The sequence below is a fragment of the Sprattus sprattus genome (assembly GCF_963457725.1).
Source record: "Sprattus sprattus genome assembly, chromosome: 5".
Taxonomy (NCBI): domain Eukaryota; kingdom Metazoa; phylum Chordata; class Actinopteri; order Clupeiformes; family Clupeidae; genus Sprattus; species Sprattus sprattus.
In genome coordinates, this window is record NC_137924.1 from 31052801 (window position 1) to 31064292 (window position 11492).

At 46.4% G+C, this 11492-nt stretch overlaps 1 protein-coding gene across 1 annotated transcript; it reads left to right on the forward strand.

Annotated features, from left to right (window-relative positions):
• Positions 1 to 295: 295 nt before the first annotated feature.
• On the forward strand, positions 296 to 8576 carry ihha (Indian hedgehog signaling molecule a; the record flags this gene model as incomplete). Its single annotated transcript, XM_080839458.1, has 3 exons — positions 296 to 595; positions 3127 to 3388; positions 7855 to 8576. The coding sequence occupies 3 exons, from the start codon at positions 296 to 298 to the stop codon at positions 8574 to 8576; spliced, it is 1284 nt and encodes a 427-aa protein (XP_080695584.1).
• Between the last annotated feature and the right edge of the window lie 2916 nt (positions 8577 to 11492).

The following is an 11492-nucleotide window of genomic DNA, read 5'->3' on the forward strand; positions in this document are numbered from 1 at the left end:
TTACTCCAGAGACTGAAGTTCCGCGGCGTTTGGCCACCGGACACTCGGTGTCACAGAATCTCTGCTCGGGCGACTTCTTACATGACTGCCTTCGCGTTGACATTTAAGAGCGAACGTTTTTGCGCACCGATAATGACGCGGGTCAAGGTGATACAAAATTAAAAGTTGTATCCTCCACCCCCCACCGTCTACCCCGTGGGGGGAATAAGGAGGGGGACGAGGGGTATTTTCAAACTCAACGGCGACCTGTGCCACCTTACCACTCCCTACCGGAGTGCCCGGCGTTGAGGGTGGAATGCGGCTCCAAGTGTTTTTGGGGGTGTTCAGTGTCTGCGCCCTAGCTTTCTCACCTGTGGCGGATGGCTGTGGACCAGGGAGGGGATATGGAAAGAGGCGTCCGCCGAAGAAACTCACACCCCTCGCCCTGAAGCAGTTCAGTCCGAACGTGGCCGAGAAGACGCTGGGAGCCAGCGGCAGATACGAAGGGAAAATAACCAGGAATTCCGAGCGATTTAAAGAACTCACACCCAACTACAACCCCGACATTATCTTTAAGGATGAAGAGAACACGGGGGCGGATCGGTTGATGACACAGGTGAGATTGCTCTGTTCCCTCAGAATCATTCAAGTGATCCTTTAAATAATGATCCCATTATTGATAATCGACCTGAGAGTGGCTTTTTGCCCTTTCCAACGGTGCACGAATGTGATCTCAACGTCGCAATCGATCGGTGGCGCTTTCAACCGACATGCCAGCTGGAGGAATTGATTGCTGACAGCACCTGTTTGCTCAACGCGATTAGACTTCAGTCATGCTGCCGCACTAAATTGTAGGACTCTAAAGACTTGTTGACAAATCGGTGTATCCAAACAAAACGTAAAATAGGCTTGCTTGACTGTTTTGGACGATTAAAAAAACCTTAAAAAACATGGATTATTTTACTAGAACAAAGGTACTGTGAGTCACATGACATTTTACAGTTATATGTTTATTGTTCGTGCGCAGCACTTTGGTTCCTCAGTTACTTCTCCTCAATCTGTATTCATGAGCAAGGGTTATGGTGATGTGTTTTCTAGATGTAATTTATATTGAGGATACACTGATGAATTTGCAAATGACTTTGATCTATTCAGAAAGTACTTGTAGCCTACGTCAGCCATCAAATTTCACCAATGATGACCGTAGTTCCCTTACAATCTGTTATGTGTCCTCAAAAAAAATAAGAGTTTTCAAAATCAGTATAAATAATCTATAATCCGCAAAATGTCAGCAGCAGAATTCTGAAGTACATCAATAGAAGATGGGCGCATCTGCGGGACTAAGGGTTAGGTTTTGAAGACTCCCTAACAGGCTTGAAGAATTCAAGCTGGTTGGCCTTGAAGCCATGGGAACAACCATCCCCGATCACTTGGTGACATGTTGCAAACAGATCCCAAGAAAACCGTGTCAGAGGCCGCCATGAAACTCATATGGATGCGGGTCGTCAGCCTCTCAAGTTCACCGTGAACCCGTCTATTCATAACCCCAAAGTTCCACGGACAAATGTGCAAGCAGTGGAAAAAACTGATTATTTAGCAAACTCAGGAATGCATTTTGTGTATTTTGGCATTTTTACTCGGGGACCAGGGTTAGTTTTCTTTCATGCTATTTTCTTGGCTCCATATGGAAAATATCAAATTTGATGTTTAAGGCAAAGAATCCCCCCACCCTTCGCCTCCATCGCCACCCGGTGCTCCGGTGCTCGTTGAATCCGTAGCGAGGCGCGGACCTTGAGCCATTCTAGTCATTCACGACCGAGACCGAAACTGAATGTGCGAGACAGGGGAGCCGCAGCCGTTCCTTTAACGCCTGAAATCTAATTGGATGCTGAGAGTGTTTTGTCTGAGGCCGGAGGGCATAGTGCTCTGGCTGCTTCAGAAGAAGTGCGGTCGACTGCAGCAAGCATAGTAAACATCAGAAGGGACGTTAGCGAGCGTATGAAATCGTATGGACCTGCACTTGCACCTCAGAAATATATACGTTTGCTTCACAGTTGCACATATTGTAGTTTTATATAGATTACTTATGTTTTTATTAACTTGTAGGTTTTTTCTCACAGTGACTGACATATTTATCCCATAGTTAAGAGAGAAGCGGACTGATCCTGTTGACTTGCAAATTAAAACAGCTGAGTCAAAACGGAATCAAAACATTCCCACAGATTCGCAGTCTCCCCAGAAGCAGAGGCCGAGCCCGGCTGACAGTTATGAGGTTGAGTTACGAGGCGCTCTTGCCGCACGTGTCGGCTCGTCCTCTGTCATTTCACATGATCTCCAGACTTTGATGCACTTATTAGTTTCTTATTCTCACCCCTCTGCATCTCTTTGTGTCTCTCTGTTCTTCTCCATCTCCCCCTCCCCCAATCCCTTGCTGTATAGTGTTCTTTGTGTTGTGTTTATGTGGAGTTCAGCTGGGTAGCTGTGTTGCAGTTTCACCATCTTAAAAAGTCTCAGGACTGCTTCTTTTTTGAGGTTACACCATGGACCAACTTAAACTCCCACCCTGGGCGATACCCCGGAAATATCATCTGTCTCCTGACACATAGTACCCTGAGCCTGGGCCTGAGCGGGCTACACTGTACAGCTGTATAGTGCATATGTGTGTGAGACTGTAGGCTACACTCCATGGGTATTGTCTGTTTACAGTGTGTGTAGCACCTAGTGAAGGTGCCTTTGTGTGAGACTGCTGAGCTGTGGTCCCGTCAGTGTTTGGACAGGATGACGGTGCTTTTCTGTTCCCCAGTGAGTGTGTGATTTCCTGTGTGCAACTGTTATGTGTGTGTGTGTGTTGTGTTTTCCACCCACATTATTCATTGTCTCTTACTCTGTCTGTCTGTGTGTTTGCATATTAATGTAATCTTTTAAGCTCCTAATCATGGTTCTTTGTAGTGTGTGTGTGTGTGTGTGTGTGTGTGTGTGTGTGTGTGTGTGTGTGTCTGCCAACCCATTCATTCAGAGCATCCCTTTGTGTGTGTGTGGTTACCCACCTGTTTCTCACCTGTGTCATCCATTTTGTCATCTCACACGTCTCATCCACCCCCTCCCCTCCCCCTCCCCCTCCTATGTTGGTTTGGTTTGGTCCGGCAGCGCTGCAAGGACAAGCTGAACGCCCTGGCCATCTCAGTCATGAACATGTGGCCGGGGGTGAATCTGCGCGTGACGGAGGGCTGGGACGAGGACGGCCACCACTCCGAGGACTCGCTGCACTATGAGGGCCGCGCCGTCGACATCACCACCTCCGACCGCGACCGCAACAAGTACGCCATGTTGGCCAGGCTTGCGGTGGAGGCCGGCTTTGACTGGGTCTACTACGAGTCCAAGGGACACGTGCACTGCAGCGTCAAGTCAGGTGAGTTTGGATTGTATTCCTTGTGTGTTACTGAAACACACACACTCACACTCACACTCATACACACACACACACACACACACACACACACACACACAAAGATGGATAAATAAATGTCCAAGGGACAAGTGCACTGCAGCGTCATGTCAGGTGAGTTTAGACTACAGCAGATATCACAATGCAGACATGTATACATATACTGTACATACACACAGTCCAATTTACATTACAAATCACACACACACACGTACACACACACACACACACACACACACACACACACACACACACACACACACACACACACAGGTTATGTACAAATATAATAAAGCAAACATATATATAAAGCAAACATATACTTCAATGTTAAGTTCAGAAACGTGCAGTATTCCTTGTGTGTTACTGAGAACAACACACACACACACACACACACACACACACACACACACACACACACACACACACACACACACAGAGATGGATAAATAAATGTATACACACACACCTCAATCATCACTCACACATAAAATGAAATGAATGAATGAACATGTCTCAGTATGTGACGTTAGATGACGGTAGAACTGGCAGATCAGAGGAAACGGCCATGGTGAGGGAAAACAGATTACACATAGGGAGAAGGGTGTTCTGTAATTGGCTGTTGCCTTATAATTAGTGTGTGTACAGTATGTGTGTGTACAGTATGTGTGTGTCTGTGTGTGTGTGTGTGTGTGTGTGTGCCAACATCAAAGTCACTGTTATGCTGGTGAGAGGCTGTCGGGAGAGTGTGTCTTATAAAGCTATTACGGCTTTTTCTGAATGTATCTTGTGTGGGTGTGTGTTTGTATTAGAGAGATTGCCGTGTGTGTGTGTGTGTGTGTGTATGTGTGTGTGTTTGTATGTGTGTTTGTGTGTGCTCACGCCATGAGGCCTTGCTCTGCAGTCAGCTGTTGTTGGTTGGCGTGAGGTAAGTGGCTGACCTGAGCTGTGACGGCTAACACTGAACAGCAGCTCACATCATTAGCCCATTACCACCTGCTGATGGGGGGGGGGGACTCCTGAGGGAACAAATTAGAGAGGAAGAGAGAGAGATGAAGTGACAGAGAGCGCATGTGAGTGGTAAGGATGGTGAAGAGGCTATTTCCCAAAGAAAGAGAGAGATGGAGATGAAGTGACAGAGAGCGCATGTGAGAGAGAGGGGGCAAGGAAGAGAAAATGAGAAAGTGATAAAGTGACAGAGTGAGTTGGTGAGTGTTTGGAGCGTTGCTTCCAAAGTAAGTAGGTGAGAGAGAGAGAGAGAGAGAGACAGAGAGAGAGAGAGAGAGAGAGAGACAGAGGATGTGGATACACACTTCACCCTGGGGTATAACTAGTGTGTCTGTTAGCTGAGTCAGACGGCATTAGCAAAGTGTGGCACAATTTACCTTAAATGAATCAGGGATTCTGAGCTAACGTGGATTTTGGACTGAGAATCCCCCCATCTCTTCATACTCAGACTCCAAACCTCATCCCTGCTGAGCTCTAAGAGTGTGTGTGAGAGAGAGAGTCTCCGATGTTCAGCTGTGCATCTAGCAGGCCTGGTGTGTTTTTGACTGTGGTCTTGAGGTGAGCTTTGGATGACGGTATCTGGTGGCTGTCCTGGGTTTTTGCCTTTCTCACGGAATATCTGCAATTTCTGCTGCACCAATGATATGAACCAAAATCGCTCAAAAACAAAACAAAGAAGCCGGACAAACAACATCTTTCCACAGGCATTAGTCACCTCTTTCCCAGCCCCCACAACCTCCAAAGTGCTCATTTTTGGTTGAGTGTTTCAGACAGGGTTTTTGAGGTATTTGGACGATTTTCTTTATCACATCTCCTCCTTCCATTCTCACACTACCACTTGGGATGGTGGAGTCACTCTTTTTTCCTCCTATTTTTCTTCTTTTTTCCCTCTTTTACTTCTTCTTGTTCTTCTTCTTGTTCTTCTTCTTGTTCTTCTTATTCTTCTTATTCTTCTTCTTCCTCCTCCGTTGTATTTTTCTTTCCTTGTGAGGATTTTTTTTTACCCTGCTGAATGTATTGTGGTGTGATCAGTGGCTTTGTGAGACACACACACTCACACACTCTTATCTGGGGCCCCTGATAGAGAGAACAAACAGCAGAGGGACCGCTGTCTGCAGCACCACTAACCAAAGTCCTCCACACACACACACACACACACACACACACACACTCAAACACACACACAAACACACACACTCAAACACACACACACACTCAAACACACACACACACAGATGCATGCACACACACAAAGATGCATGCACACACACACACACATGCCCTGACACACACAAACACACACACACACACACACACACACACACACACACACACACATACACATGCCCTCAAATAAACACACACACACACACACAGCTTCCCAGAGTCGTTCTTGGTCGTGGGCATTGTACGGGGGTTTAGTGGTGAAGCACATGCCTAGATTTATATCCAAACCAGTGTGACTGACTCACAAACTAGGCCATGTTGTGTCCGGAGTCCCTCTGGAATGAGAACATTTCAGAAGGTGCAGGAGATTATGTTGCAAAACGTGTGATCTGGAATTTGAAGCTATTGTGTTTTTGTTTATTTAATGCAGTTAAATATTAAATGCCCAGCCCTGGCTAAACAACTAGTGTGTATATGTGTATGTGTGTGTGTCCAGGAATGTGTGTTTGTGTGCCTCTGGGTGTGTTTGTGTCAGTGTGTGTGTGTGTCTGTGTGTGTGTCTTTGTGTGTGTGTGTGTGTGTTTGTGTGTGTGTGTGTGTGTGTCAGGGCATTTGTGTGTGTGTGTGTGTGTCTGTATGTGTGTGTGTTTCAGTGTGTGTCCGTGTGTCAGGGCATGTGTGTGTGTGTGCATGCGTGAGCATGGGTGTACTGCTCCTCTTCTTCAGAGGCCCTGGAAGAGGAAGGAAGACCCTGGGAGGAATTGGCGGATCTTAATCAGGGCGTTAATCTCGACACCCGTCACACACGTCACCTCCAGCAGCTTTAGTGTGTGTGCTCAGCTCACATTAGGGTCTGTGGCGTAAACACCAGGCCAGATAAACTACTGATGGGACTGACATGTCCACAGACTCCAACAGCTTGGATTGTCTTGGTCACGGTGTTGGTATTGGAGAAGTAGTCTGGAGCTTGCCTTCTCACTGTGCAGTGGGGAAGTGATGGACATCTTGTGAGTCACACATAGTGGACACATAGTGGTGCTGTGTTATACTTTGTAAGTAAGTTATGAACATGTTGATGTCTTTCAGTGAGTGAGAGCTCAGTATTCCAATGGTTTAAAGTGAGCTAAGGGCCTTTGTATGAGTGCAGATGGACAAAACAATTTAGATTAAAAAAAAAAAATAAAGAGGAAGAGAAGGGGAGAGGTAGAAAGGAAGGAAGAGAAAGAGGGAGGGAGGGAGGGAGGGAGAGAGCCATGTTCGGAAGAGTCGAGCGGGTTGACAAAAGTGTCTTGAGATGATTAACTTGGACTCCTTTGTTGTCCTGACGGTCCAATGCCTCGTTCCTGTTTTTCCCTCTCGTCTTTTTCTTCCTTGGTCCGTTCAGATCTCTTATCTTGTGCTCAGGCCTTATCACCTGGCCTTGGTGCCTGCCTTCGCTAAATATTTGCCTTTGGTCTACCTGAGACTTAAGGGCAGTCGGAGACATTCCTTCAGTGGTTAAGGCTTGCTTGCCTCACACTAACACACACACACATACACACACACACACACACACACACACACACACACACACACACACACACACACACACACACACACACAGGGAACAGAGATTGAATCATTTGGGTTATTCATTAGCTTTTACTGCATTGGGATTTTAGAGAATGGAGAACAAAGTTGAGTCTAAAAAAAGAGAAAACTAATTAATGTGAAGAATGGTAGTTGAAGTGTTTGGTCTTACACACACACACACACACACACACACTCCAGTTCCTAATTCTTTTTCTGCCACTGTGGGTCGTTTGGATTTGATGTGTGTTTGTGTATGTGTTTACAATCAGTGTAGATTTGTGAGTGTCCGCAAGGAATCTGTATGTGACAGAGAGAGTGAGTTGTTAAATTTAACGGCTGGATGTACTTAAGCAGTGGTGGTCAACTGCAGAAGGTCAACTGCAGGCAAAGTCAGGAATATTAAAGTCATACTAGTGATACTCAGGATACTGCAGTAGTACAAGTGATGGTCAGGATACTGAAGAAGTACTTGCTGATGGTTTGGTCTTTTTAGTCACGTTTGTGTTGTGTTGTTTAGTTGCGTTTGTGAATCTGACTGTTTTAAACAGGAATTCCAGGCAGTGCAAATTGGCTTTTGTCAAAGTTTGTATTGTAATGATTATATTCTCTCTCTCTCTTTCTCTCTCTCTCTCTCTCTCTCCTTCTTTTCTTTCTCTTTCTTGTCCTTTTTCCTCACATTCCAGAACACTCTGTGGCAGCAAAGACAGGTGGCTGTTTCCCCGGCAACTCCCTGGTGACGCTGGAGGGAGGGGCCAAGAAGCTGATGTGTGACCTTCAACCGGGGGAGCGCATCCTGGCCTCGTCCGGCAGCGACGGCAGTGGTCAGCTGCTCTACAGCGAGGTCGTGACCTTCCTCGACCGACAGCCTGATGCTCGTAAGACTTACTATACGCTGGGCACGGCGCGGGGCGCCAACCTCACCCTGACGGCCGCCCACCTGCTCTTCGTGACGGACGCGGCCGACTGCTCGAGGAGCGCGCTCAAGGAGGCCTTCGCCAGCGACGTGCGCCCCGGCCAGTGTGTGCTCACCAATGGCCAGGGGGACGAGGAGCAGGAGGAGGAGGAAAAAGAGGAGATGGAAAAGAGGAAGGGGGGGGTGCGCAGGGGACACCTGACGCGGGTAACGTGGGTGGACGTGCAGGAGGGGAGGGGCGCGTTCGCCCCCCTAACGCGCCACGGGACGCTGGTGGTGGATGACGTGCTGGCGTCCTGCTACGCCGCGGTGGACCAGCAGTGGCTGGCGCACTGGGCTCTGGGGCCGCTGCGGGCGCTACACAGCCTGGCAGGGTCGGCGTTCGGACCGGGGACGGGTACGCACTGGTACGCCCGGCTTCTGCACTGGGTCGGGTCAGTGCTGCTGGACCCGTCACACTTCCACCCCTGGTGGAAGATAGGAACAATCTGAGGAGGAGAGGAGAGGAACGGAGAGACTGAATGAAGAGACTCCGAGACGAGTTCAGGTAAACAGAAAAGAGGAGTGTAAATTGTGAAAATACGGACATTCATAGAGTGTCAGGAAACCGAGACGAAACGATAAAAAGAAAGGAAAAATGAAAAGGAAAATGAAGGGACATTAGTTGTGTGTCAAACACAATAAGTGGAAAAAAGAGACAAGTTGTCCATATGGTGGAAAAGGACAGCCACACATATGTCGGACTATGAGCGCTTAGGGACGACTGTCGCTTGGGTCCAACCAGATAGCTGACCTGAGGAAACCGATCCGACCACAATTGGCACGAGTCGGTTGGATGGATTGGCCACAACTGGGCCGAACCAGTTCCAGAGTCCACTACGATTGGGAGAGAGGGTCCCGGGGGGTTCTGTTCACCAGAAGGCCGTCGATAATTTCGAAACAGCAGTCTGTTTTTTTAGAGGGGTCACAAATGAGCAGTGGACTCTGACCACATGTAGCCCAGATGTGGCCCAGATGTAGTCATATATGATACAGAGCTGTTCTGTGTGTGGCTCTCTCATTATGAAGCCCATAAAGTTACAGATCAAGGCCTCTATTCTACTGTCTACACTGGAAGGAAAGTGCTTATACACACACAAACACACACAAACACACACACACACACACACACACACACAAACACAAACACACACACACACACACACACACACAGCTTTTTGTAAACTAACATGCATGAACACACACAAAGACATAAAGAAAAACATGTTAGACATAGATATGTTAAGAAAAACAAAGGAAATACTCATCCGTAGTGCATCACTCTGAAGGCTCTAAGTAACACTAGCCTACCTTATTTAGCCTAATGCTAAATAGTCTTATGCAGCGGCGAACACCATAACTCGGAAGATCACAACTTGGGTTCTTCCAGTGGAGTTATTTGGAGAAACTGGGAAAGGAATTACGTTAGATTTTCCTGGGAAAAGAAAGGAACTGGAAAAGGCCATGGATGTCGTTAGCGCATCCGGCAGAAAGATCGAGGCTGAACCCATTCCACTGACTGCTGCTATCAAGGAAGGATTGGGGTGGGTTTGGTGTGTGAATGAGATGTTCTTACTGGTCTACAGTATATTTATGCATTTATACATTTCTCGCGTCCTCCATTGTCTGTCATTGGGGGTCAAAACTAATTGAAAAAGTGTACATAGTGTTTTTTTGTTTTGTTATCATATATTTAATGGTTGTGTTGTGTCTGGCTGTTCAGTCATAAAGTGCACGTGTTCAGAGTTCTGGATGCGCAGAACACAACACCTGTGCTAAGCCCTCTGACATTTCCTGTCGTCCCGGTTACGCGTTCTGTTCAGTGTGTCACACGTAGTTGTGTTGCTATTGGGACGAGTGATGGCACTAGTTACGTGTGTTTCCTACAGTCCTACCATCTACAGTAACACCCTGCTTTCACCCCTCTGTGGCATTATATACTTTTTACCAAAGAAAAATGTCCAAATGATATATTGTTTTTAAAAAGAAAAGTATTTAAAGATCTATTTTTCAAAATTAAAAAAAATAATACAAATTCAGTTTTGTCAAGTGTTTGTTTCATGCCTCCACAACTGTACCACATTCAAATTGTACTTTATTTCAATTATTCCGGTGGTTGCTTACCCCATTTCCAGCTATTTGAAGTGACGATCAGTAAGAACCTTTCGCATAAATATAACTAACACTTTATTTTAATGGTTTATCGCACCAGTTCTTATACACCCACAAAAATAAATAATGTTCAAGGCTTTATTATAGTTCTCCAAACCACAGAGCTCTGTCTGCAGAAGAAAGGTTTATTTACACATTCTGGGATTGTACAGCTCACCCTAACTCTCCATGCGCTGTCCTGCTGGGAAAGACACGGTCTCGTTCTTTCAACAGAATATACTGTATGACGTTAAAACATTTTAATTATAGTCATAGTTTGTTTTAAAACACCCTCTTCCAGTAAGACCATTATTTCAGTGACCCAATGACTTGCACTCAGTTTACAGAGTGCACTCACCCATAACGCAGAGAGGATGAGGTAAGCAAAGGCTTAGAGAAGAGTCATACAGTAAGTACATAAGACACTGCTTTATCTTTAGTCACCTTTGATTCTCTATGGATAACAGTGAAGCCGATGGTCCGAAGGAAGTAGAATAAGTGTGTGTGGGTGTTTGTGTGAGTGTGTGTGTGTGTGTGTGTGTGTGTGTGTGTGTAAAAGTGTGTGTGGGCGTTTATGTGTGTGTGTGAGAGAGTGTTTGTGTGTGAGGGTGTAAAATTGTGTGTGAAGGGGACGATAGAGAGGTCTGCTTCAAAGGCTGCTGCCACACCTGCTGCTGTAGCTCCGGAAGCCAGCAGGGGGCACTCTACACTTGTCAAGCAATCACACACACAGAAGCAAGAGAGGCACCCAGATTCACACACACAGAAAGCAAGAGAGGCACCCAGATTCACACACACAGAAAGCAAGACACCAAACCTGTACTTTCACATCAAAGGGGCAAGATGACGAGCAAACAGACACATAGCCATAGAAAGCAAGAGAGGCAACCAGATACACACATATGAATCAAGACAGACAGACACACACACACACACACGCACGCACACACACACACTCACACACACATACATTAGCAAACACATTCAGCAGCTTGCACACACTTCAACCAGCACATTCTCTAAAACAGAGGCATACAGTCTCATATGTATACAGACAGAGTGAAGAGAGATTTGTGTACATAGCTTTTAAAAAATGAGACCACAACGAAGAAAAACCAGGAGAAACTTTGACTGAGGAAGACTGAGCAAGTACAATATTGCTCACTCACTCACCCACCCACTCACTTACTCACTCCATTCCAATAACTCAGCACAATA